This window comes from Myotis yumanensis, unplaced genomic scaffold (assembly GCF_028538775.1).
Source record: "Myotis yumanensis isolate MYYU_CA2020_CCGP unplaced genomic scaffold, mMyoYum1.0.hap1 SCAF_7, whole genome shotgun sequence".
NCBI classification, from domain to species: Eukaryota; Metazoa; Chordata; class Mammalia; order Chiroptera; family Vespertilionidae; genus Myotis; species Myotis yumanensis.
In genome coordinates this window covers 84,273,170-84,298,852 of record NW_027223758.1, presented here as the reverse complement: position 1 = coordinate 84,298,852, position 25,683 = coordinate 84,273,170, and the positions used below count along the sequence as shown (strand labels likewise).

At 41.5% G+C, this 25,683-nt stretch overlaps 1 protein-coding gene across 2 annotated transcripts; it reads left to right on the top strand.

Moving 5' to 3' along the window:
- The first annotated feature begins 78 nt into the window (after positions 1 to 78).
- Positions 79 to 23,789, top strand: CFAP53 (cilia and flagella associated protein 53). 2 transcript variants are annotated; one of them, XM_070421156.1, is made up of 8 exons: positions 79 to 161; positions 5,751 to 5,980; positions 7,742 to 7,915; positions 11,428 to 11,731; positions 13,436 to 13,654; positions 16,538 to 16,754; positions 19,208 to 19,310; positions 22,817 to 23,789. In XM_070421156.1, the coding sequence occupies exons 1-8, from the start codon at positions 159 to 161 to the stop codon at positions 23,043 to 23,045; spliced, it is 1,479 nt and encodes a 492-aa protein (XP_070277257.1). In that variant the 5' UTR covers positions 79 to 158; the 3' UTR covers positions 23,046 to 23,789. The 2 variants fall into 2 exon arrangements, with proteins under 2 accessions (XP_070277257.1, XP_070277256.1); XM_070421155.1 differs by lacking the exon at positions 79 to 161 and adding an exon at positions 1,210 to 1,316 and having other exon boundaries at positions 22,817 to 23,788.
- Positions 23,790 to 25,683: the final 1,894 nt, after the last annotated feature.

Here is a 25,683-nt window from a genome sequence, read left to right as displayed (position 1 = left end):
TTATTAAAAAAGAAGAAACATTATTTTGTGGCTGAAAAGCTGAACCAGCAATTCAGGAAATGGAATCCAAATCTAGAAACGTACCATATACAAAATCCGAAGTGGGTGGATTACAAGTGATTAAGGAATGTTAATTTACAGTAAATTGAAGCCTTGAAATGGTATGCACAATAATTGTGCTCTGGTTATTGTTACATGACAGTGACTGGCTAGGTACTGATTGTTTTCTGTAATCTATATATTCTAGTGTTCTGTGTCCACCCCACTTTAGAGTGAGAGCAGCAAAGTGTCTTCTTAATTGGCTTTAAGGTATTGACTACATTGCTCTTGGCTGGAAATACAGCCTCCACCTGTGCTGAGGGTCCCTTCCAGGTTCCCTGGGCTCCGGATTCTCAGGGCCTGATTTACTTGCACATCTAATCCACACATCCTGACTTTGGTCCAATGTGACCCTTGACTCAGACTCCTGGTTTTTATGGTGCCCAGCCATTCCTATCACTGCACTACCAGCCCATCTGGTCTGCCCCCCATCCGAGAGTACCCCAAGTCTAACTCTTGGTTTGTGCCCAGAGTAATAAGATTTCATTAGTAACAGATTTATCATTACTGGTTGGGCAGGCTGACGAGGCAGTTCGGCTCTCAGCCTTTATTGTAAAATGAGGGTAATGCCTGCTGTTCCGTTAACCTATAAGATGTTCGTGAGGCTCCAACATCTATGTGTGAAAATACCTTGCAAATTACTGTCAAGAACTACAAAAACATACCAGGAGGTCTTGTCATGATTTACGTTATCAAGATTATCCTAGGATGGCCACAACATTTAATAACCTTCCCATAAAATGTCCACTAACCTTTCTCGTGCTTTTAGACAGACTGGTTACAGGATATAAATAGCAAAGCCAATTGGAATATTATTAGATCTTCGACTTCACTTCGGTTAAAAGAGGCTTTTTTCTACTATTCTGATGAACCCTAGAGGAAAAGGGCGAGGTCTGCAGGAGACCTGATCAAGGGCGTGGTGAGGGCCCCCTCGTAGACTCAGCTTATCCACTTCCAGAGGAAGTGGCAAGTCCCGGCGTCTATGGTCACCATGGTGACAGGATCAACTTCCGCCCCACCCACCTGCCCCCGCGAGGCTCACCATGGCAACGGGACATCTGTGTCTCCGAAGCTGTTTCCACCGGTTGCAGGTTGCACCGTTAGGGAACTGCGGCAGACGCCGCACTATCCCGAGGGGAGACTCGAAAATGTACAGCCAGCGGTTTGGCATCGTACAGCGGGAGGTTAAGGGCCCCACTCCCAAAGTGGTGATGGTGGTAAGCAGGGGATGTGTGCGGGCCCCAACTGCTTTCTGCATCCTCGAGCACTCCAGACCTAGCGAAGCCCAATCTGGCCTCCAGCGGGGGCTCAGGAAAACTGGTGCCTGCTACAATGGGGTTGATTTTGAAAAGAAGGATAATTTCGCTTGGGTATTCCGTCCCTCCTCCCCCTCCCCTGCTTGTTACAATATTTAGATTCTGTATTGGGAGAATTACTACTTGGGATCTTGAGGAGTTTTAGTTTCCAAGACACCCAAAGGCTGTCGTCGTCCCTTGCGATTTGCGGTGTGTGCGTCACGGGAAAGGCAGTAGATCAGGCAGCAGGAAATCGGTCTGGGCCGGAGGTGATTCGGTTGTCTGTGGAAGGGGTGTTGGGCTGTGAGGGGCTGCCAGGCGTTATAGAGCCCTTCTGTGCAAACTCAACTGTAACAGAAGTGTCCCTGCAGGCCTGGATGGAAACAGGAGGGTTTGTTGCCTGGAAAGCTGGCTTGGTCTTAGGTCCATGCACCTGTGTTTCAACAGGCTAGAAAACTTCCATGTGTAATTAGGCAATTATGGAGGTATTGCTTAAGTGCCTCCTGCATGCACAGCAAAGTGGGAGATACAATGACCCTGGGAGGTTCACTCTTCAACAGAAGTCTGATCCCTGCCTTCAAGTTGCTTATTATCTAATTGCAGAAACAACTTGCTCATGCAGAAAACCATAAAAGGTTAACAGTAGATCGTGATATGCTACAGTTGTGAGGACACTTTATGAAGGAAATATCAGGGATAATGAAGGATACAATTTTATGTTCCATGGTGCACACAGCAATGATCAGTCCATTTATAGACCTGCTCCCTCTTTTCTAAGTCCAAGGACTGTAGGATTGGGTCTGGAAATCAGTACACTGGAGTTTCTACAGGCTGTAGGGTTTAAGTTAATTATAGACAGACTTCATCAGGGACAGAAACTTATCTACTCTGGGTTTGGTATCAGAACACAGAGCTGAGGGGCTTGTGCCATTGGTCAGGTGCCACTATTTGTGTTGGGAACAGTAGGAATTTCTGTTCCACCAGATTACCTCCAGACCAGAGAAGCAGGCCTATGTAATGCTTTGAGCTTACACTTGGAGCTTATAGAAAAATAGAAAGGAAAAGATCAGAGTCTGTGCTAAGAAATGTGGACGGTAGCAGTTGCAGAGTTGTGGGAGAAGAATAAAAGCCACCAGAGCTGAGACTTGGGTGCTAAACAACTACACCAGAAAAAAAGCAATAAAAGGTGTAATGTCTGAAGTAATGGAAAATCGAAATGAGCCACTGTTTGATGAGTGCCTCCTAGGAACCCAGTTATTTACTTCTCAAAATAGTTTTTTAGGAGGACATTTATTCTGACCATGGACAGAGGGGTAGAGGCCAGAATCCTAGCTAGAATATAAGACATTGTTCTTTAAGAGATTAAACTGTAAACTGTAATACTAGAAACTATAATGTGAGATGTTACAGTAATAAAAGCCTTCAGTGACCTTAAAAATACAAGGTAGTTATAAAATTCTTTTTTTGCTTGCCTTTAGCATGGTTTAGAGTCCAATGTCTACACATAACTTTTGATCACTTGAAATATGCTTAGAATCACCTGTTGAGATGATAGTATTTTGGGTATATTGGTTAAATAAAATATATTATTATAATTAATTTCCCTGTTTCTTTTTACTCTTTTATTTTAATTTTATTTTTCAATTATAGTTTACATTCAATATTATTTTGTTAGTTTCAGGTGTCTTTTTACTTTTAAAAATGCAGCTAGTAGAAAATGTTAAATTACAGATCTGGTTTACATTATATTTCTATTAAGCAGTGACAGTTTTGATTAATGATAAGACTGTGCATGGATTGGCATCATCTTGTTAGAGAACTCCAGATCATAGTTTATTCATCCAGAGAATGGGTCCTTTCTGGCCACAGAGTCCTGCATGGCAAGCCCCAAGCCTTAAAAGGCTTTCTGGCTCCTTGGCTACTGCTCTGGCTGTTTCTCACTATCCTCTAACCCTATTCCCTTCTTCAGTCAAAATGTGCCTCAGGGCCTGGTTCTTGCCAAGACAATTGATTCCTGATGGTCTTGGAACTTGGTTGCTGTTCTCAGCCTGTATGTATGTCTACTGGGAACCTGAGTTTCTGTGTATCCTACCCAAGGTGTAGTTTCAACCCTGCTCTGTTCTGTTGACACTGAAGCTGCATTTCTAAAATGCCATACATATTAGAGAACAGTAATTTGTTAACTGGCTCCAGACTCTAAATAATTCTGAATTAGCTAATTCCCATATTACTTCAGACATCATGTTCTGTCTCTAGCTCATCTCAACCTTGCCTTATCTTGTTCAGTTAAACCTAAGTGTCTATCTGCGTACCGGAACCCTTAATCTTTTCATCAGACTTCTCCAGATGTTGATTTTCTTTCTCCAGAAGACTCCTTTACCAAGACCCAACCTTGTATTTTGGTAGTCCTGACAATGACATTCTAAGTGTAAGTGATAAGATTGACTCTCTGCTGTAAGTTGAGTTTTGTTGCTGTGAATCAGGACCCCAGAGTGTCACAACTCACATAAGGTTGACTTGATAAAACTAGCTGGAAGTACAAAGCTCAAGACTGCGGATATAATGGTGGCCCTAGGAGGAGCAAAAATTGTATCAAGCCCACCCAGAAACATTGTCTTTTCTTTCTGTCTTCCCTTCCTATGAGAACCTGACAGTGGTAGGCATTATGTTCAATGCCAGGAATACAGAATTGAAAAAGATATACTCCATGTGATTTTATTAAATGTATCAATAGATATTCAAAATGGTGTGTGCGTTTCCAACTTTTTAGTGGATGTTTGTGTAAAATGAACATATTTACAGAAATCCAAGTTACCCAAAATGTCAGGAGCATAGCCCTTGCATTAAACTCCTGGGCACAATAGAAATAGAAATAAAGTTTTACCACTGGTTTTGCTTTTCTTTTTCACTTTTCCTTAGTTCTCTCCTTTCTCCCCCACTTTCTTCCTTTCTTCCTTCTCACAACTTATTTTATTTTATTTTTTAAAATATATATTTTATTGATTTTTTACAGAGAGGAAGGGAGAGGGATAGAGAGTTAGAAACATCGATGAGAGAGAAACATCGATCAGCTGCCTCCTGCACACCTCCAACTGGAGATGCGCCCACAACCAAGGTACATGCCCTCGACCAGAATCAAACCCGGGACCCTTTAGTCCGCAGGCCGATGCTCTATCCACTGAGCCAAACCGGTTAGGGCTCATAACTTATTTTATATACATTCTATGTATAGCTGACCTTGAACAACATAGGTTTGAATTGCATGATATCCACTCATACAGGTGTTCAATAAACACCTGTACTATTTTTTTAAATGTTTTTATTGATTTTAGAGAGAGAGGAAGAGAGAGGGAGAGAAATATCCATTGCTGCCTCCTGGAGATTGAGCCCACAACCTGGGCACGTAGCCTAACAGGGAATCAAACCAGTGACCTCTTGGTGCATGGGTGGATGGTCAACCAATGAACCACAACAGCTGGGCCCTGTACAATTTTTGATTGACAGTTTGGAGTCCAGAGAGCCAACTATGCATTGATCTAATTTTTTATATTTTTATAGGGGACTAGCATTCACAGATTTTGGTGGGGGCCGGGGCGAGGGGTGGGGGGCTGGTCTTGGAACCAATCCCCTGTGGATACCAAGGGACGACTTAAGTTTTGGGGAAGTCAAAAGTTATATGTGGATTTTTGACTGTGTGCTCCTAGCTCCTGTTTTGTTCAAGGGTCACCTGTACTTAGGTAGCAGCCTCTTATAAATTTTTTAAATTGATTTTTGAGAGAGAGAGAGAAAGAGAGATTTGTTGTTGATAACTTATTTGTACATTCATTGGTTCCTTCTTCTCTGTGCCCTAGCTGGAGATCAAACCTGCAATCCCAGCATATTGGCACTATGCTCCAACCATAAGGTACCTGGTCACAGCTACTTAGTAGCCTCTTTTAATTGAAAGTGTTTTTATGGTGGTAACTATGTTGTCTGCCCAGAGAAATAGTAGAATACTGAGTGGCAAGATCAAGTCAAGAATTGGAAGACCTCTAATTCTTGGTCTATCCAGGTCTGCTCTATTTGAAGCACCTTGAGCAAATCACTTAATGTCTCTGATTTGACTAGATAATCTCTAGCATCCCATTCAAATTTTTTACTTTATAATTCTATGAACTTTTACTCAAATGGCACTTGAGAAATATTTGAGACGAATTTGATCTTAAGTATAGGCTCAAAGAATCAAACAAGTTACGACTTAGCCACTTAAACTTATATAGTACCAAGTTTTATTTTGTCTGAGTATTGACATGATTAACTGAAAATATGCTGTTGATTTTGGATCTATCAAAAGTGATAGTTGTTCTTTGTTTTCAGAGAGCCAAGCCTCCCGGAAGCCAAAGGGCTGAGCAACAACTGGACAGAATCCTACGCAACTATCAGAAACATCATGCTATTTTGGATTCCATTAAGTCCATAGAGCGGGAACGCTTGAAAGTTGACTGGTTCCAGCACAATAATCGCAAATTTGTGGGCAGTCTTGTGAAAGCAAGAATGAAGGATGCCATGCAAGGATTTATCATCAACATTGAAGAAAGACGAAATAAGTAAGGCTCACAAGCCTGATGACCCAGACTATGAAATAATCCTGAAACCACTTGAGACTGACCTGTCAAAAAAAATCAAGTGAATGTTATAGTAAGAATCATGGCTGAGATATTCATATTCCTGCCAAAGCAATAACTATTGCTTGTTTATGTTTTTACTTATAATCACCTGCATTATCATGATAGCAAAATAATAATTATTTTATATTTTGTTACTTTAATTAATATCTCATTTTTCCTTTTGTTAAAAATATACATTACATATCACATCTATATGTGATCAAATAAAATATGGCACAGATCAGTGCTTTATATTTTTTTAGCATGCTTCACTTTTATTTCTTTTTTTTATTTCTTAAAGTATTACAAAGAGTATTACACATGTCTCCTTCCCCCCCCCCCTTGACATTCCCCTGTCTCCCCCCACCTCCCAGTGTCTTATTCTCATATGCATGCATATAAGTCCTTTGGTTGATCTCCTACCCTCCCCCCCAACCTTCCCCAGGGTTCCCACTGTAGTTTGACAGTCTTCTCAATGCTGCTCTGCCTCTGTATCCATTTTTGTTCATCAGTCTATAATGGTCCTTATTATCCATAAATGAATGAGTTCATGTATTTTTCTCAGCTTCCCAGAGGCTGTCTCAGTCTCACAGGGGCCACCTCAGCCTAACAGGGGCCACCTCAGCCTCACAGGGGCCGTCTCAACCTCACCAGGGCCGATTTAACCTCACTGGGGCCGTCTCAACCTCACCGGGGCCATTCCAGCCTCACAGGGGCCATCTCAACATCACATGGACTGTTTCAACCTTAACAGGGCCGTTTCAGCCTCACCGGGGCCGTTTCAGCCTCACCGGGGCCGATTCAACCTCACCGGGGCTGTCTCAGCCTCACCAGGGCCGTCTCAGCCTCACAGGGACCGTCTCAACCTCACCGGGGCCGGTTCAACCTCACTGGGGCCGTCTCAACCTCACCGGGGCCATTCCAGCCTCACAGGGGCCATCTCAACATCACATGGACCGTTTCAACCTTACCGGGGCCGTTTCAGTCTCAGCGGGGCCGTTTCAACCTCACTGGGGCTGTTTCAACCTCACCGGGGCTGATTCAACCTCACTGGGGCTGTCTTAACCACACTGGGGCTGATTGAACCTCACCAGGGCCATCTCGACCTCACCGGGGCCGTCTCGACCTCATTGGGGCCATTCTGGCCTCACCAGTGCCGTCTGGACCTCACCAGGGCCGGTTCAATCTCACTGGGGCCATCTCAGCCTCACCGGGGCCGTCTCAACCTCACAGAGGCCGTCTCAACCTCACCGGGGCCGTTTCAACCTCACCAGGGCAGTTGCAACCTCACCAGGGCTGTTGCAACCAGTGCTTTATTTTTTAATAAATTTTTATTGATTTCAGAGATGAAGGGAGAGGGAGAGAGAGATAGAAACATCAAAGATGAGAGAGTATCATCGATTAGCTGCCTCCTGCAAGCCCCCAGGCATGTGCCCTGACCAGGAATTGAACTGTGACCTCCTTATTCATAGGTTGACGCTCAACACTGAGCAACTCTGGTCGAGCTCTCTTTATTGCTTTAAATGACAACTAGTTTTATTTTATGGAAGGATGCAACGATCTTTTCCTTCTCGTGAAATTTATGATTAAACATGTACTTCTGAAATAAAATTTAACAAAATAAAAATAAATTTGTAAAGTGATGTATGTGGCATCACAGTTTTAATTAAAAAAAATTTTTTTTTGGTCATTTTGTTTCAGGCTCCGTGAACTTTTAGCATCAGAAGAAAATGAGTATTTTACTGAAATGCAATTGAAAGAAGAAACAATTGAAGAGAGAAAAGAAAGAATGAGATATAAAACCAGATTATTAAAAGAGAAGAAAGAAAAAGAGAGGCAAGATTTTGTGGCTGAAAAGCTAGACCAGCAATTCAGGTAATAATGCCAGAAAAACACACACACAAAATCTGTGTATTAAAAAAGACTTAAGATTGCTAATGTACAGTAGAGTGTAGCTTTAAGAGGTTATAGACAGTAGTTGTACCAGTACCTTTAAATCTTGGTAATTATATACACATCATTGCAAAATGCAGGCACTAAGGGATTTTTTGTTTTGTTTAGAGTTAAGAACACTTAATATTTATTCTCAACAAATTTCAAGCATAAAATACAGTGTTATTGCTTACTAGTGACCTGTTGCGCGAAATCGTGCGAGACCCAGGACCCCCCCCGCCCAGTGCCATGGGAACGCCCTGAGTCCTGGAGTCCCGCCCCATGTGGCTGGCGCGCTGCCAGATGGCCTGAGTCCTGGAGTGCCGCCCTGATGCCCCGCCTCCGGCCACTGGGACCCCTGTGCCCCTGTGGGGCCCCAGGAACCCTGGCGGAAGTGGCACGGAGCGGCTGCCGGCCCCGCCCCTGCTGCCCCGCCCCTGCTGTGTGCGCCGCCATCTTGTGATGGCCTTATGGCATGAGGGTCAATTTGCATATTACCTCTTTATTATATAGGATAGCCCAAGATAAAGTAAAATGCAAACACTGAGTTTAAAGTATGGTAGAATACAGAAGAAATACATGAGTTCATTTTTCACAGCGCAAGAAATCTGAATAGGTGAGATATCCAAAGGTCAACAGATGTTAGAAAGAAGCAAAACCAAGCATGTGGAGGGATCACGACATGGTTCTTTTTGTTACTGATGTTTATCCTCACCCAAGGACATTTTTCCATTGATTTTTAGAGAGAGTGGAAGGGAGGGTGAGAGACAGAGAGAGAAACATCATCGATGTGAAAGACACACATTGACTTGTGGCCTCCTGCCTGCACCCTGACTAGAGCTGGGGATCGATCCTGCAACTGAAGTACGTGCCCTTGACCAGGAACCAAACCTGAGACGGGCCAATGTTCTATCCACTGAGCCAAACCAGCTAGGACAAGACATAGTTCAGAGATAAAGCTTTTGCCATCTCTTCTCTTTCTGCCATGAAGTTGCTATTAATGATATAGACTGTCCTACATCTTCCTAGTAGAGGCCCAAAGGAGAAGTAAGCTATTGCAGTGAGTAGTGCATACAAATTGCAGATACAGCTGCTAACGAAGTAAATTAAACTGCTAAGACTAGAGGGAATGGGAAATTTCAGGGCTCGGGGAGCTGCTAAAGAAGGGCAGTGAAGAAAACCAGATTAGTCATGCATATCACCAGAAGGAACTTGCCACTCCCCATCTTGAAGATGGTAACTTGAGTTCCACAGATAGTCACGGTACTAGATTTTCAAGCTTGTAGTAACCAACACAGGGTCAGACTTGGATTTTCTGGCCTTTCTGAAGTTTAGCCTCATCTCCTGTCCTTGGTTGGACTTGGACACTCCCTGCTGGCTGCTGAGAAGATGCTGTGAGGGACAAAGGGGACACTAGCAAGTGAATTTCAATGGGTCATTCATATATTTCCCTAAAGGCTGGTGATGTTTACAACTGTTCATGTGCTTATTTGCCATCTGTAGATCATCTTCTTTGTGAAATGTCTCTTCATTTCTTTTGCCCATTTTCTAATTGGATTAGCTATTAAGTTTTGAGAGTACTTTATTTATTCTGGATATGAGTCTTTTATGCAGGATATGTAGTTTGGAATATTGTTTCCTAGTCTGTAGCTTGTTATTATTATTATTATTATTATTATTATTATTATTCTGTTAAGAAGGTGTTTCACAGAGAAAAAGATTTTAATTTTGATGAAACTCAGTTTATCAATACTTCTTTTATGGAGCATGCTCTTGGTACATTGTGATTTTTGCATTGTGATTTTCTTTTAAGTGTTCTGTAATTTATACACAGTGAGCAATTGAACCTCAGATTAAAGTAGGCAGTTTTGGGCTTTGTTTTGTTTTGGGTGTTTTTGTTAAACAAATACCCTAGGATGCATGGTGAGAACACTTGTCTCTGTCAATTACTGGCCAGGCATTGTTCTAAGCACTTTACATGTATGTACTCTTACAATGAGGTACCAAAGAACCTAAACTCCAGGCCAGCTTGCCAGGTTTTCACTCCCAGCTCTACCACATATGAAATGTATGAACTTACCTATGATGCTTAACTGCTTTGTGCCTCCTCTTTCTCATCTGTAAATGGGGCTGATCATAATGATGGAAATGAACTTGCAGTAATGTTCCCTGTGACATTGGTTGTTGTGAAGATGGTAAGAGTCCATACCTGTAAAGTGCTTAGAACAGTGCCTGCAAATTAAAAGTCAGTAAGTGCTGCGAATAGTATTACTACTCCTGGGAAGACACGTAGGCTCCCTGCTTTAACTCTAAAATGGAGGTAATTCTTGCTGCTACCTCTGAGTTAAAAGATACTCACGAGGGTGATACAAGATTTCATGCGTGAAAGTACCATGTAAAGCACTTTTATCAGTGATTATTATCATTAAAATAGAAGTATTGACCATTCTTGCAATGAGAGTTTAGACTTCATTATTTCTTTCAGTCCTAGCTATTAAAATTTCATCAGCAGTTCTATATTGAGCCCATTTTCAAACTTCAGCTTCTTGGTGCTGAATTTGATTTAGAAACCAGGAAGACTTGATGTTTATAAACATTGCCTTCAGTCAGAGGGTCTCCTCGCACGGCTGGATGCCAGAACCTCCTGGGTGCTCTGACAAACTGCAGAGGCCTGTGTCCACCCCAGGTGTTCTGTTTTACCTAGTCTGGTCTGGGAGGAGGAAGGGAAGAAGTGGGGAGTAGGATTTTGAAAATATCCCTAAGTAATTCTAAAGTATAGACATTGTTGACTATCACAGGGCTCAATGAAGAACTTTTGAAGAAATTTGAATAACCAAGACTGAAAGAAAGGACACTGTCTAAACACTTATGGTGAGAGCATGTCTTCTTGAATGGTGACATAGCCGGGTGTGCACAGGCAGCTCTGGCGAAACCCTTTCGGTGAACATGTGACCTGCCGGGAGCCCAGGGGTGATGGGGAAGCCTCCATCTATGTGGTCACAGATGACATTTCCTTGGAAGTGCATGTGGGGTCTCTTTCTACCAAAGCCTCATCCACTTGTAATATTGTAGTATTTCCCCTGTAGTAATAATCATAGTTATCAGTTATTGAGCTCTTAGTACTTACCAGGCATTTACATCTGTTATCTCTGACCCTTACCAGAACCTTAAAAGACTAAAAAAGAAAAAAAGCTCAGATAGGTCAAGTTTTCAACCCAAGGTCACACAGGAAATGTCAAAACTAGGATTCAAAGCCAGCTCTGTCTGACGCAGTGCCCGTATTTTGTCTGTGACATCATGGTGCCGATCTCCCTGCCATTTGTCACATGTTTTCTCTGCTCGTATGGCCTACATCCAGATCTTCGATTTTTCTATTCCAGGATCTGACTGTACAGATATGTGCCTAAATAGAGCCATGTTTCATGAAGGTTTTGTCTTTAAAATTCTCCTTTCAGGGAACGCTGTGAGGAGCTCCGCACTGAATTGCTTTCTATCCATGAGAAGAAGGTGTGCGAGGAGCGGAAAACACAGGTTGCGTTTAATGAGGAGCTGAAAAGGCAAAAACTGGTGGAAGAGCAGATGTTCTGTAAGCTCTGGGAGGAAGACCGATTAGCCAAGGAAAGGCGAGAAGCGGAAGAGGCGAGGAGACAGAAAAAGCTAATGGAGAACACACGGCTGGGGCTGAATGCCCAGCTCACCGACATCAACGCGCGAAGGCAGGCAGCGCAGCGGCTGAAGGAAGAGGAGGCGCGCCTTGTGGTGGGCCTTTTAAAATGCTGGTCAGAGGATGATCACTCCGTGGTCACAGGACCAGGTTGCAGGCCTGTGGCTGCACAGTGTGCCTGATGGCCTGGGCCGGTTCACAGGGCAGCATGATCAGAGCCTTGGATTTCAAGGCCCAGTTAATAGTGCCCTCCCATTGCAGAGAGCAAGTTACTTCACTACGGTGGCTCCATTTCTTTATCTGTGAAAGGAGGCAAAATGCAGCTGCCTGTTTTGGGAGGGTGAAATGGGATAGTCACGGGCAGTGCTATGGAGGGCTAGTGACAATTCGGCAGCATCCCCTGTTCTTTGATATGTGATATGTAAATTGACAGTTTCCAAATCCTATGAAGAAATGCTGTGGAACAGCTATGGTGACCTTCTGGCCACCAATATCAATAATTTTGTTCCAACAAGATTGCTGCCCCTACTGCAGCATTTTCAACTAGTGTGCGGTTGAAACAGGCAGCACCTATTTGGCCAGGGCACTGACCTCTTTTCCCTTAGGCTGTCTAATAAAACAATGACAGCATCCAACACAACAATAACCATCTGCTGTGCACGAATCAACATTACACCATCATTGTCTAACTTATTTGATAGTTAAATCAGAATCCAAATATGGTTGTTGTAAGTCTCTTTTAGAAAGAATGACTTTATTATTTACTTGAGATTGACAGGGGTGCAATAAATTCATTACATTGGCACAACAGCTGTAAGATTAAAACTATCCTGGTGAAGCCAAAACATGGCAAACTACTTTTAGGTCCCTCAATCTTGAACAGTTTTCCCCCATCCCATCCCTTTCTATCTTATAGTCTGGATTTGGCTGGTTACTTCCGCCAGATGTGGTTGAGCTTACTTTAAAAAAAGTGTGGCCTGCTATTCCACCGGCTTTCATGCTTGATACCCATTCCTTTTCCTTAGATTCTGCACTTATCGAATTTGACCCTTACAATTCAGTTGAATTTACTGGCATTAGTGGAAAAGTCTAGTATACATAACTCTCCTCTCACAGGCCAGTAATCACGGCTGTTATGAACCTCAGTTAAATCAAGTCAAATTGGGATTTGTATCCCATCCTCACTATTGATTGCTACGTCATCTCCTGTCCCAGCTGGACAAATATTTATCCCTTCAGGAGACTTCAGCTGCCTCTGGCAGGAGGACTAATGTCCCAAATTTTCTACTAAACCCACAAGGCCCCACAGCATTGGTGCCCCAGTTAAAACCGCCTGTTTGGCCAGGCAGTCAAGCCAGCCAGAAAGCTAAGAAAATGAGAGGGATGGGGGAATACTTTAGAGAACAAAATGCTTAAAATTTAGCTTTGCGTATTTAGCTGACATGTACATTTCCATTTTGGACTCTTATTGCTGTTTAATAATGCACCCACATCTAGATGTGCAGATGGGCATAGAAGAGTCAAGTGTAGGCCAATCCACTGAAATGTTGAGAGTGGTGCTGAGTGATGGGTACTAGGTTTAAAGGTGATTTCTCTTTATACATTTCTGCATTTTGAACTTGACAACTATTACTTTGTAATTACATACGCAGCAATTTCACAAAGCCTTACTGCTGACTCAGCAATGAGAAGGCAAGTTTTATTTCTTATAGTCCTTCTAATTCCAGGTGTGTATATGAAATGCATTAATTTGTTTTGTCCAACTGTACTGAATTATCTTCATTGTTGTTCTGCCTTAGGAAGATGAAAGAGCTCAGGTGAAATTTGAGAATGAGCAGGATAAGCTAAACAAACAGAGGACAAAACAGAAACTTAGGACCACCTTGCAAAAAGCCCTCCAAGAGAAGATAGAACGTCTTCAGCAGGAGTACAGAGAAGAGCAGGACTTGAGCACGAAACTCGTGCAAATGGCGCAGCAAGACTTACAGGATGAGGCTGATCAAAACAAGCAAAAAAGAGTAAGACGTGTATTCAGTGTCTAATATGTGCTGGGTGAAATTCCTTGTTGAGCTCTCAGTCTTACAGGAGCCAGCCACATGCAGAATGAACTGTAACAGTGCCACTCTAAGTGTGGTGTCAGCATCATCTGGGAGAGATGAAATTTGTAGGCTCCAGAATCCGAATCTAGAAATCCTGGCAGGGGCAAGAAATCTGTGTTTTAACAAGCTCCCCCAGATCTATTCAGATGCTCTCTGAATCCTGAGAACTCCTACTCTACCACATGGCGATGGGATCGCAGGAGGAGGAGGGATTATGCCTGCCTGCAAGCTGGGGAGGACATCACTGAGAAAGTGATATGAAAGGATATGTAAAGTGTTGTCAGGCAAGGAGAGTAGAGAAAAGCATTCCAGTATTCATTTAGCTGTCTGTTCCTTTGACATTTGTATTGAACTCTTAAGGGTGTCATGCTTTTCCTATAATATAGTCCTATTTTTAAAGACTATTTCTAAGAGCAGTTTAGGTTCACAGCAAAGTTGAACAGAAGATACAGAAATTTCCTATAGCCTCCTGCCCCCACAAATGCAAAGCCTCCCCCCATTATCAACATCCCCCAATAGAGTGGTACATTTGTTACATTTGATTAACCTACATTATTATCATTATTACCCAAGGTCCATAGTTTACATTAAGCTTCACTTTTGTTTGTTTTTTTGTGTGTGTTTTGTTTTGTTTTGTTAATCCTCACCCGAGGATATTTTTCCATTGCTTTTTAGAGTGGATGGGAGTAGGGGAGACAGAGAGAGGGAAACATCGATGTGAGAGAAACATATCAATTGGTTGGCGCTCCATTCAAGCCTGCATAAGGTTCACTCTTGGTGTTATACATTCTATGGGTTTGGACAAATGTATAATGACATGTGTCCACCATGACAGTACCATACAGAGTAGTTTCATTGGCCTAAAACTATCTCCATAGTTTTGTCTTTTCCCAGAATGTCATATAGTTGGAATCATAAAGTATGTAGCCTTTTTAGATTGGCTTATTTCACTAAGTAATATGGATTTAAATTTCCTACATGTCTTTTCACTTTGTCAAAAATCAATGGACAGTAAATGTGAGGGCTTATTTCTGGACTTATAGTTCTATACCATTAGTCTATATGTCCATCCTTATGCTATCTCATGTTTATACATCTCGATCACTGAGCTTTGTAGTGAGTTTGAAATGAGGAAATGTAAATCCTCCAACTTTGTTCTTCTTTTTCAAATTGTTTTGACTATTCTGTCTCCATTCAATTTCCATATGAATTTAGGATCAGTTTATTAATTTCTGCAAAGAAGACAATGAGATTTTGTTAGGGATTATTTTGAATCTCTAGACCAAGTTGGGGACAACTGCCATTTTAACAATATTGTCTACTGATCCATGAACATAGGATGTCTTTTCATTTATTTAGGTCTTTAATTTATTTCAATAATATTTTTTAGTTTTAAGAGTATAAGTTTTGCCCTTCTCTTGTTAAATTTATTCCTAAGTAAGAATGAGACTGTGTATACAAGCCATTCTGATAGTACAGCTATAGCCCTCAAACCTTGCTAGTCCTACCTCAGGTCTATGATTTTCTCAAAAGAGATCAGATCAGAGATTGGATGGAACAGCACAAATATAAAACCATGAAAGATGGAGAAGTAAACTGAAATGTCTTTGTTATAAAGTCCAGCTCACAACTTTAGCTGCACATTAAAATCACTTGGGGAACTTAAAAACTATCCATTAGATAAGAATCTCTGGAGGTGAGACTCGGCCCTTAATAATTTTTAAGCTCCCCAAATGGGCATGGTTCTCTCTCTCTCTCTCTCTCTCTCTCTTTCTCCCCCCCCCCCGCCCCCCCAGCACATTTTCCTTGCCTCTCTCTTTCTCCTAAGCTCCAAGGGCTCTTTTTTGGCCTCTGTAACTTGTTTCCTGAGCCTATTTCTTCTACAGCTCACTTCTACCTCTGTGACTTTCTAAATAAACTTTTGGCCCTAACCGGTTTGGCTCAGTGGATAGAGCGTCAGCCTGTGGACTCAAGGGTCCCAGGTTCGACTCCGGTCAAGGGCATGTACCTTGGTTGCGGGCACATCCCCAGTGGGGAGTGTGCAGGAGGCAGCTGATCAATGTTTCTCTCTCATCGATGTTTCTAACTCTCTATCCCTCTCCCTTCCTCTCTGTAAAAAAATAAATAAAATATATTAAAAATAATAATAAATAAATAAATAAATAAATAAACTTTTGCTTGTATTTGAGTCTTGGCTCTGAATTCTTTCTTAGCCAGAACTCACGTAAAGAATAAAAACAAAGAAAAGAAAAGGAAGAAAAACTCCCCAGGTTATTCCAAAGTGTAACTACGATTGAGAATTGCTGTTATAAAATACAGGTGACTGACTCATCTTCTAGTCAGAGACAGTGCCATGTAGTAGTATGATTTATTTTGTTTATCAGGTTAAGATTTCATCTACCCAAATTAAATGAAAATAAAGCTGTACCATTGCAAATTATTTGGGAACTGCTTTGAGACACACTTTTTGGAATAGTGTGTGAATTAACTTATTCAACAATGTATTTTAGAACATTTCAAATAGGTACAAAGAATAGTTCAAAGAACCCTCATGTGTCCCTTACCTAGCTTCAAAAACCATCAGCTAATGACCATTTTTGTTTCATCTATGCCACCACCTAATACCCCCACCACCCCTAAATATTTTGAAGTAAACCCTCGACATAATATTTCATCTATAAAATTTCAGTGGTAGTTCTGAAACATTGAGATTGTAATTCTAAGATTGTTTTTAAATATCCTCAATATCATTATCACACTTAAGAATGTTTTAACAACATGTGGTCAATTTATGTTATGTAGGAAGATAGGATAAAAGAACAGAAGATATATCGTCAGTATTTGGCACAGCAGCGTGAGGAAGAAAATGCTCAGGAAAAAGAATTGGACAGAATATTAGAAGAAGAGAAGGCAAAGCAGTGGGCGGAGAAGGACAAACAGCTGAAACTTGAAAAGGAGGCAAGGAAACAACTTATGAATGAGGTCATGTGTACAAGAAAACTTCAAGTTCAAGAAAAGTGTAAGGAAATGAATTATAATTATATTTTAGTTGGGCCTTCATTCAATTTAAGTAGCATCCAAAATATGTATTAAGAAGGTATCCTATATAAAAGGGTAATGTGCAAATTGACCCTAACAGCAGAACGACTGGGAATGACTGGTCACTATGACACACACCACCAGGGGGCAGATGCTCAATGCAGGAGCTGCCTCCTGGTGGTCAGTGCGCTCCCATAGGGGAAGCTCTGCTCAGCCACAAGCCAGGCTGATGGCTGCCAGTACAGCGGTGGTGGTGGGAGCCTCTCCTGCCTCCTCAGCAGCGCTAAGGATGTCTGACTGCAGTTTAGGCCTCCTCCCCGCTGGCAAGTGGGCATCCCCCGAGGACTGCCGGGCTGCCAGAGGGATGTCTGACTGCCAGCTTAGGCCCGATCCCCCAGGGAGCGGGTCTAAGCCAGCAGGTGGTCATCCCCCGAGGGGTCCCAGACTGCGAGAGGGCACAGGCCAGGCTGAGGGACCCCCCCCCCCCCGAGTGCACAAATTTTTGTGCACTGGGCCTCTAGTTATGTATAAACTACTATGAGGGATGTAAAAAGGATTAAGGCAAGATCCCTGTTTTGCAGGTCTTATCTAAGTGTGACCACCTAAAGCATATGAAGAGGGTTATATCCCAGCAGACTCTGAGCAGTTGCAGGGGAGATGTTCTGAAGGGTAAAGGAACAGCATGACTAGTCAGTGGTCCTTAGTGATTATGAAAGAGAGTGAGAAGGTCAGGTAAAGACACACATCTCCCCGTCCTCCCTTTTATCTGTCCCTCTGTGCTTTCTGTGGGTGTCTCCATACCTCCCTACCTGCATACCTTTGTGGGTAGTTTTCTCTATGATGCTTGTGATCTAGAGGAATTCTGGACATCCTTCAAGGCAGCTCAAATGTCACCCTGTTCCTAATCCTCCTCCTGGGGCTCTCACTGAGACCTGCTCATGTCTTAGCACACAAGTGTACCCCCTGAGCTCCAAGCAGTGCCTGCTTACAAAAGGCAGTATCTGTAGGAGGAGGAACCGCCACCTCCAGATTCCCATCATTCCATGTCCAGCCCAGCAGATGGACAATTCACAGTTAGGAAGCCATTAGGCTTCTCATTAGTTGTCTTTGCACGGGAAAGCTCACCTTGGTTCCTTTGATTAATTCTCCACTCCATGTGTTATAACAGCAGTTAAAAATTGTTAAGTCAGCTCAGCCTCTGTTGCTCAGTGGTTGAGCGTCGACCGATGAACCAGGAGGTTATGATTCAGTTGCCATTCAGGGCACATGCTTGAGTTGCTGCTTGGTCCTGGTAGGGGGCATGCAGGAGGCAGCAGATAAATGATTCTCTCTCGTCATTGATGCTTCTATCTCTCTCTCCCTCTCCTTTCCTCTCTGCATTCAATAAAAAAATATTTTAAAAAATTATTGTCAGTATTAGAAGAAAGCTTATAAATGAAAAAGATTCTGTATTCATCCATGATAATTGATTCAGAACAAACTGAGAAAACAAAGAATGGAAGCATTTGGGACCATTTATAAAGAAGGATACAAAGTCAGCTATCATTCCATCAACCCGGGAATACCTACTATTCACAATTTCTTTCCAGTTATTTTACTATGTATATAATTTCCCTCTACAAATCAGGGTCATGTTGTATATATTGTTTTATAGCCTGGATTTTCCACTTATTATAAACATTTCCAGGTCATTTTTCTTCAATTATAAGATTTGTAATGCTGCCTAGAAATCCATTATAAAAATGGACCATAATTTATTTTACCTAAACACAACTAATAGACCTTCAGATTGTTTTGAATCTTACCAGTACTTTAGCATTGCAGGTTACCATGATTAAGTGGCAGATGAATATCTTACATTTGTCCTAAAAATTCTGTAAATAATTTATTTTGGCTTATATATGATTGTGTAAGATACATTTCTGTAAGTGGATTTTGGGAAGATATGTACATTTCAGATGTGAATTGCCTGGTTGTGTTTATTCTTCTGTGAACTCTGTTTTCTTTGTCATATTTTTCCTATAGGAATGCTTCAATTTTTCTTATTTAATTTTTAAAAGCCTTTTACACTAAGACTTTTTAAAATATATTTATTTTGTAATAAATAAAAGCTCTCATTTACATTAATGGCAATAGAACTATTTGTCCTCAAGAAGAGAAAGTTCTATGGTAATCTGGTTTGAAAAAGGCTGAGCATAGAGTCTCAACAAAAAATGATTAAGAGAAAATCTGTGTAGATCACAGCACATATGAACCTAAACCTTGTTATTTCCTCAGTGGAGATAACTATTTCCACCTTATTGGTCTAAGATCCAGCCCAGTGATTCTAAGCTCTGCCTTTCTAAGAATAATATGCCATCGATGCCCAGAAAGATGTTAGCAAGTCTTGTCTGGAAAAAGTCAATTAGCAAGCATTGCTGTTGTCTTTCGTAGTGCAACGAAAAGCGAAAGAACTGGAAGAACGTGCTCTGGAAAAGGAGCACATACAGGAAGGTCTTAAAGAGCTCAACCGTGAAGTGGAGGAGAACTTTGTAAGGTATGATTTTGTTTTATTATCACTTACTATCTAAATGAAAAAAATGGAGATTTTTTTAACATAGAGGACCATGTGCCATAATTCTTGCATTACTGACATTATTTTACATCAGTACAGTCAGGTGCTATGTAGCATTTCTACCAACAATGGACTGCATATCCGATGAAGGTCTCCTGAAATTATAACAGAGTTGAACTATTCCTATCACCTAGTGCTGTTGTAGCTCTAATAATGCTGTAGTACAGCTCATTACTCCCATGTTTATGGCGATGCTGGTGTAAACAAACCTACTGTGCTGCCAGTCGGATAAAAGTATTGTATTCTGTGTTTTTGTTTGGGTGCCCTGACCAGTAATCGAACCAGTGACCTTTCAGTGCACGGGACAACGCTCAACCAACTGAGCCACACTGGCCAGGCCTATTCTGTTTCTACTATACCTTTGGATATGTTCGGACAAACACCAGGCTTGAAGCTTTGGTGTGTAATAGGCTATCCCACCTAGGTTTGTACAAATGCACTCCGTAATGTTCACACAACAACGAAATCACCTGACACATTTCTCATGTATCCCTGTCAAAGTGATGCATGACTATTATATTTGTCCTAAAGGTTCAAATCACTTTATAGAATTTCATATTAAAATAAGTACCAAGCCCTAACCGGTTTGGCTCAGCAGATAGAGCGTCAGCCTGCGGACTCAAGGGTCCCAGGTTTGATTCCGGTCAAAGGCATGTACCTTGGTTGCGGGAACATCCCCAGTGGGGAGTGTGCAGGAGGCAGCTGATCGGTGTTTCTCTCTTATTGATGTTTCTAACTCTCTATCTCTCTCCCTTCCTCTCTGTAAAAAATCAATAAAGTATATTTAAAAAAAATAAAAATAAAATAAGTACCAAGGTGCCTGGCTAGCTCAGTCGGTAGAACATGAGACTCTTAAAATAAGTACCAACCATCTTGGTAAAATTAAATTCTATTGCTATTGTGTACATTCTGATTATACTAATTGGGTATTGAACTGAATGATCATCTTTACTTTATTTTTTTTGTTAATCCTCACCTGAGGATATTTTTTCCATTGCTTTTCAGAGGGAGTAGAAGGGAGGGAGGGAGGGAGGAGGAGAGAGAGAGACACTGATGTGAGAGAGACACATTGATTGGTTGCTTTCTGCATTCACCACGACTGGGGGCGAGGAATGAACCCGCAACCCAGATATGTGCCCTTGACTGGGAATCGAACCCAAGACTCTTTGGTATGCAGTCCGATGCTCTAGCTACTGAGCCACATTGACTCGGGCAGATGAACATCTTGAAAAAATAATATAAATTAGAAAAAAACTTTTTAAAACAGGCACCAATCCTATATCCCAATGAAATAACTTGATGGACCCCTCACCCCCATGAAACAAACTGAAAATAGAATCTGCCACAGAAGCAGATACGTGCTATAATCTTTATATCTAATGAAAGCTGATATTAAAAATGTGGCTTATCGATTGTAAAATGGTGTAACTGCTAAGGATAACAGTATGAAATTTTCTCAAAAAATTAATAATAGAACTGTCATATTGATGTAAGAAATGTCCAAACCTGTAGAGAACGTGTACAGAGTTTATTTGAGCCAACACTGACAACAGTTGCCAGGAAGCAAGATCTCAAATGCTCTGTGGAACGGCAGTTTCACAGTTTCTCTTATGCATTTGGAATAAAGGAGGGAAGGGAAGGAAGATTACCTAAGGGTGGGAGAAAGCAAGGATCACAGGATAGTTAATAAGATTATATGCTTTTTTGAGTGGTTACATTTATTTCAAAGATGTGTTAATGTATATGCCTGGTGCGTGACTACCCACCATGACCTGTCCAGTTAGGAATTTATGACCAGATCACCCTGTGAGGTTACTTTCCATAGAACTCCTTCTTAGTCCGCACTATGATCTGGCAATTTCACTTCTGAGTATATATCCAAAATAATTAAAAGCAGGACCTTGAAGACATATTTGCATGGCCATGTTCATAGCAGCACTAGTCACAATAGCCAAGAGGTAGAAATAATCCAAGTGTCCATTAGCAAGTGAATAGATAAACAAAATGTGGAATCTGTATACAATGGAATATTATACAGCCTTTAAATTCTGACACTTGCTACAACATGGATGAACCTTGAGGTCATTATGGTAAGTGGAATAAGCCAGACATCAAAATACAAACACTGTGTGATTCTACTTATATGAAGTACCTAGAATAGTCAAATTCATAGAGAGCAAATAGGATGGTGGTTGCCAGGGGCTGGGGGGAAGGGGAAAAGGTGAGTTTTCATTTTCTGATGGGTATAGAATTTCAGATTTGCAAGATGAAAAAGTCCTAGAGATTTATTTTACAACAATGTGAATATACTTAACACTTAAAAATGGTTAAGATGGTAAATTTTACATTATGTGTTTTTTACCACAATAAAAACATCACACTATAAATTTAAAAAAATTTTAATCCTCACCCAAGGATATTTTTTTATTGATATATATATATATATATATATATATATATATATAGAGAGAGAGAGAGAGAGAGAGAGAGAGAGAGGCAAAGGGAAAGGGAGAGGGAGAGGGAAAGGAAGAGAGAGAAACATTGATGTGAGAGAGAAGCATCGATCGGTTGTCTCCCAGTATGTGCCTGACCAAGGACTGAGGATTGAACCAGCAACCTGGGCATGTGCCCTGACCAGGAATCAGACCTGTGACTTTTCAGTGTATGGGACGACACTCCAACCAACTGAGCCACGCCAGCCAGGGCTCACAGTGTAAATTTAAAGTGTGGCTTATCTATTTAAAATGCTGCTTATCTGTGGAAGAACTTGTCTAGTTAATACTGGACAGAATGAGGCAAACTTACCCACCTAGGCACCAGCAATCTGAGACCACTGCAGGCTTTCCCTGTAGGGGCCTGGCCCTTCGATAGACAGACGAGTGGAAAACTGGCAGGTCAGCCTGTTCCCAGTTTTACCAGTCCTTGGAGAGGAGTGAGAGGGGATGGAAAAAGGCCAAAACTCTCTCCACATCACAGTGAATATTTTGAAAACTTCCCTCCCTAAAAATTAATATTTGTTCTAAGATTATCTTAATTATTATATATTGAACACATTATTGGACTTGTCATCTGTTTCTTCCCCACTCACCTTGATTTTTTAAAAAATATATTTTATTGATTTTTTACAGAGAGGAAGGGAGAGGGATAGAGAGTTAGAAACATCGATGGGAGAGAAACATCGACCAGCTGCCTCCTGCACACCTCCTACTGGGGATGTGCCCGCAACCAAGGTATATGCCCTTGACCGGAATCGAACCTGGGACCTTTCAGTCCACAGGCCCACGCTCTATCCACTGAGCCAAACCAGTTTGGCGTTTTTAATGGAAATTTTAATTTCATTCCACCAATTACATTTTAATGATAATGCCCTAAATAAATCCAAATGCTTACTTTTATAATTTTATCCTTTGACATGCTTAATACTGCAGACGCTCCGGGTTAGCCCAGGAGTACCAGAAGGAGCTTCAGATGCAAATGTCCTACCAGCAGCAGGCCCGGGAAGCACAGAAGGAAGAGGAGCGCCGGGAGCTGGAAGCAGGGAGAGCAGCAGACAAGATGTGCCAGGACAAGATCCGGGAGCTCCTGTGCCACTCCCGAGTGCAGCTCCGAAACGTCCATCCCATGCGGAGGGCATGCCCTGCGAAGCTCCCACCGTAGTTTCATAAACATCAGTGTTTTTTCAGTCTTTTAATATTTTTAACTAAAATATACTTATATGTTCTTTTGAGCTCATAGATAAACTTCCTTTTTCTCTGAGTTTGCATAATGATACATAATTTTGTTCCTTTATTCGATTTCACAGACTTACAAATTTTCCTCACCTAGCTGACTTTATCCCATCTACCGCCTAAAATGTGAACCCTGTTTTGTGGGGGATTTAGGCCTGGGAATCTTAGGCACTCTGTAAAATATGTTTTACTGGTTAATTTTTTAAAAAGGTGGAAATGAACATGCTCATATTTCTAACATTCAACATTAAAATTATCTTCACTTCTTTGAGTTTCCTCCCAGGGAACTCTCTCAGGGATGTTCATATGGAAACTGAGTTTTACATTATAAACACTGTCATATTGCTTCACATATCATATTTCTAAAGTATAATGGCTACATAGTGGTCTACTGAGGCAGTGTACTATAATTTATTAAACATTGGCCTTTGCTTAAAATTTGTCACTACTACATATTACACTGTAACAACAATATTCATTTGAATTATTTCATTAGGATCAATCAATTCCCTGGAGTGGGATTTCTGTGTCAAAGGGGATAAACATTTTCATATTTTGCTTTCAACTGCCACATTTGCAAAAGCAGTTTTTAGAGAGTTAGACTTTTTAGAGAAATGTTTTCAAGGCCAATTGATATTCTCTTGGTAGATTTAAAATTTATTTAAGCAAATTGTATGCTAGACTCTCTGAGAGTTTTGGTTTTGAGTTTTTATCTACTATAATAAGGTATAGTATATTAACTTATTTGCAGGTTCTAAGTAACTTTGCATATGTAGGATAAACACCATTTGGTCATGTTATATATTTTTTAACATGTTGCTACATTTCATATATATATGTGTGTGTATGTTTATATACACACATATATATATGCACTGTGTTGATCTTGGTCTATTAGATATCTTGGATCTAGGCCTATTGTGATGTCTTTGTCAGGTTTGTTATCAGTATATTGTTGGCCATGTAAAGGTATAAGGATGGGGCCCTAAATCAGATAGGGCTGGTGTTCTTATTTATTTTATTTTATTTTTCCCATCACATTTATTCCCTCTGTGCCCTCCTCCTCCTCCCCCTCTCCCCACTGTGTCCTTATAAGAAGAGGAAAAGACACCTTGATTGCTCTCTCCCTGCATGCAGAGAAGACATGTGAGGATGCTGTGAGAAGGTGACCATCTTCAAGACGGAAAGGGAGTGAGTCCTCACCAGAACCAACCTGTTGGCAGCTTGATCTTACACTCCCAGCCTCCAGAACTGTGAGAAAACAAATGCTGCTTAAGTCCCTCCCCCCCCATCCCCCCCGCCCCCACTCCTGGGATTTGTTATAGCAGCCTGAGCCCTGAGCCCATTAAGACAGAGCCCTATCTTTTTTTTTTTAATATATTTTATTGATTTTTTACAGAGAGGAAGGGAGAGGGATAGAGAGTTAGAATCATCGATGAGAGAGAAACACCGATCAGCTGCCTCTTGCACACACCCTACTGGGGATGTGCCCGTGACCAAGGTACATGCCCTTGACTGGAATCAAACCTGGGACCCTTTAGTCCGCAGGCCAATGCTCTATCCACTGAGCCAAACCGGTCAGGGCAAGACAGAGTCCTATCTTATTCCCCTTAAAGTCTCTCATAGTGTCTGGCACATAGACACGACCACAACAAATGTTTGGTGAATTGAACTGTAATCCCCAACTGAATGAGTGCCGCATGGTGCTGGTGGAGCCAGGGTCTGGGATCTCTGACAAACCCAGTGGCCCGTTCTATTCTAGTCCACCTCAGTATACGGACACAGGCCACCAGCCCTTATCTATAACTGGAAAACCCAAAAATCTATGAAAGCAGAAAGTTTGATGCTAAACCTCATTTATCAGCAAAGCCTGACCTGAACAAATGGGAAGCTACTTAAAATGATCTATGTTTTACTATAGAATTAGTAATGTTTTAAATTACTGGGCACCACCCTTGCTCTGGCTGAGACTGTTACAAAACCAAAGCCTTAGGCATCAGCTCACTTTTCTAAAATCCCCAAAGTTCAGACTTCAAAACACATCTGGCCCCAAGGGTTTTAGAGAAAGGATTGTGGACCTGTGGTACATAGGGGCCAATACCAACCCCACAGCTGTCAACCGGAGGAAGACGGTGGGACACATGAATTATCCAGTGTGTACACCAACCGCAGTTGCTATTGGAACAGAATGAGCAATAACTTAACCCTAAACTGGGAAGACGTGTGATGGGAGTGAAGACATGTTTATCGATGTGCATGCCGCAGAGGCCAGTGCTGTTTCTGAGCAGTTCATCTCCTCAGCCTACCAAATGTGCTGAGTACACTTTTCAAGGATGTGATGAAAAGTACAACATTACCTTGGGAAACAGCAGCAGTGCCGTTTAAAGTCCAATTGGCTTTTTACAAATTGTACTTAACAACTGGAGAAATCAATAAAAATGCAATTAAAACACCAACCATTACTCATTAAGCCTGTCAACATTAATACTATAAATAATAGGAATAAAGAGAATTTGCTGAATTTACCAAGCACAGTATGTTTTTAGCAGAGCGTCTCCAAGTCTTCA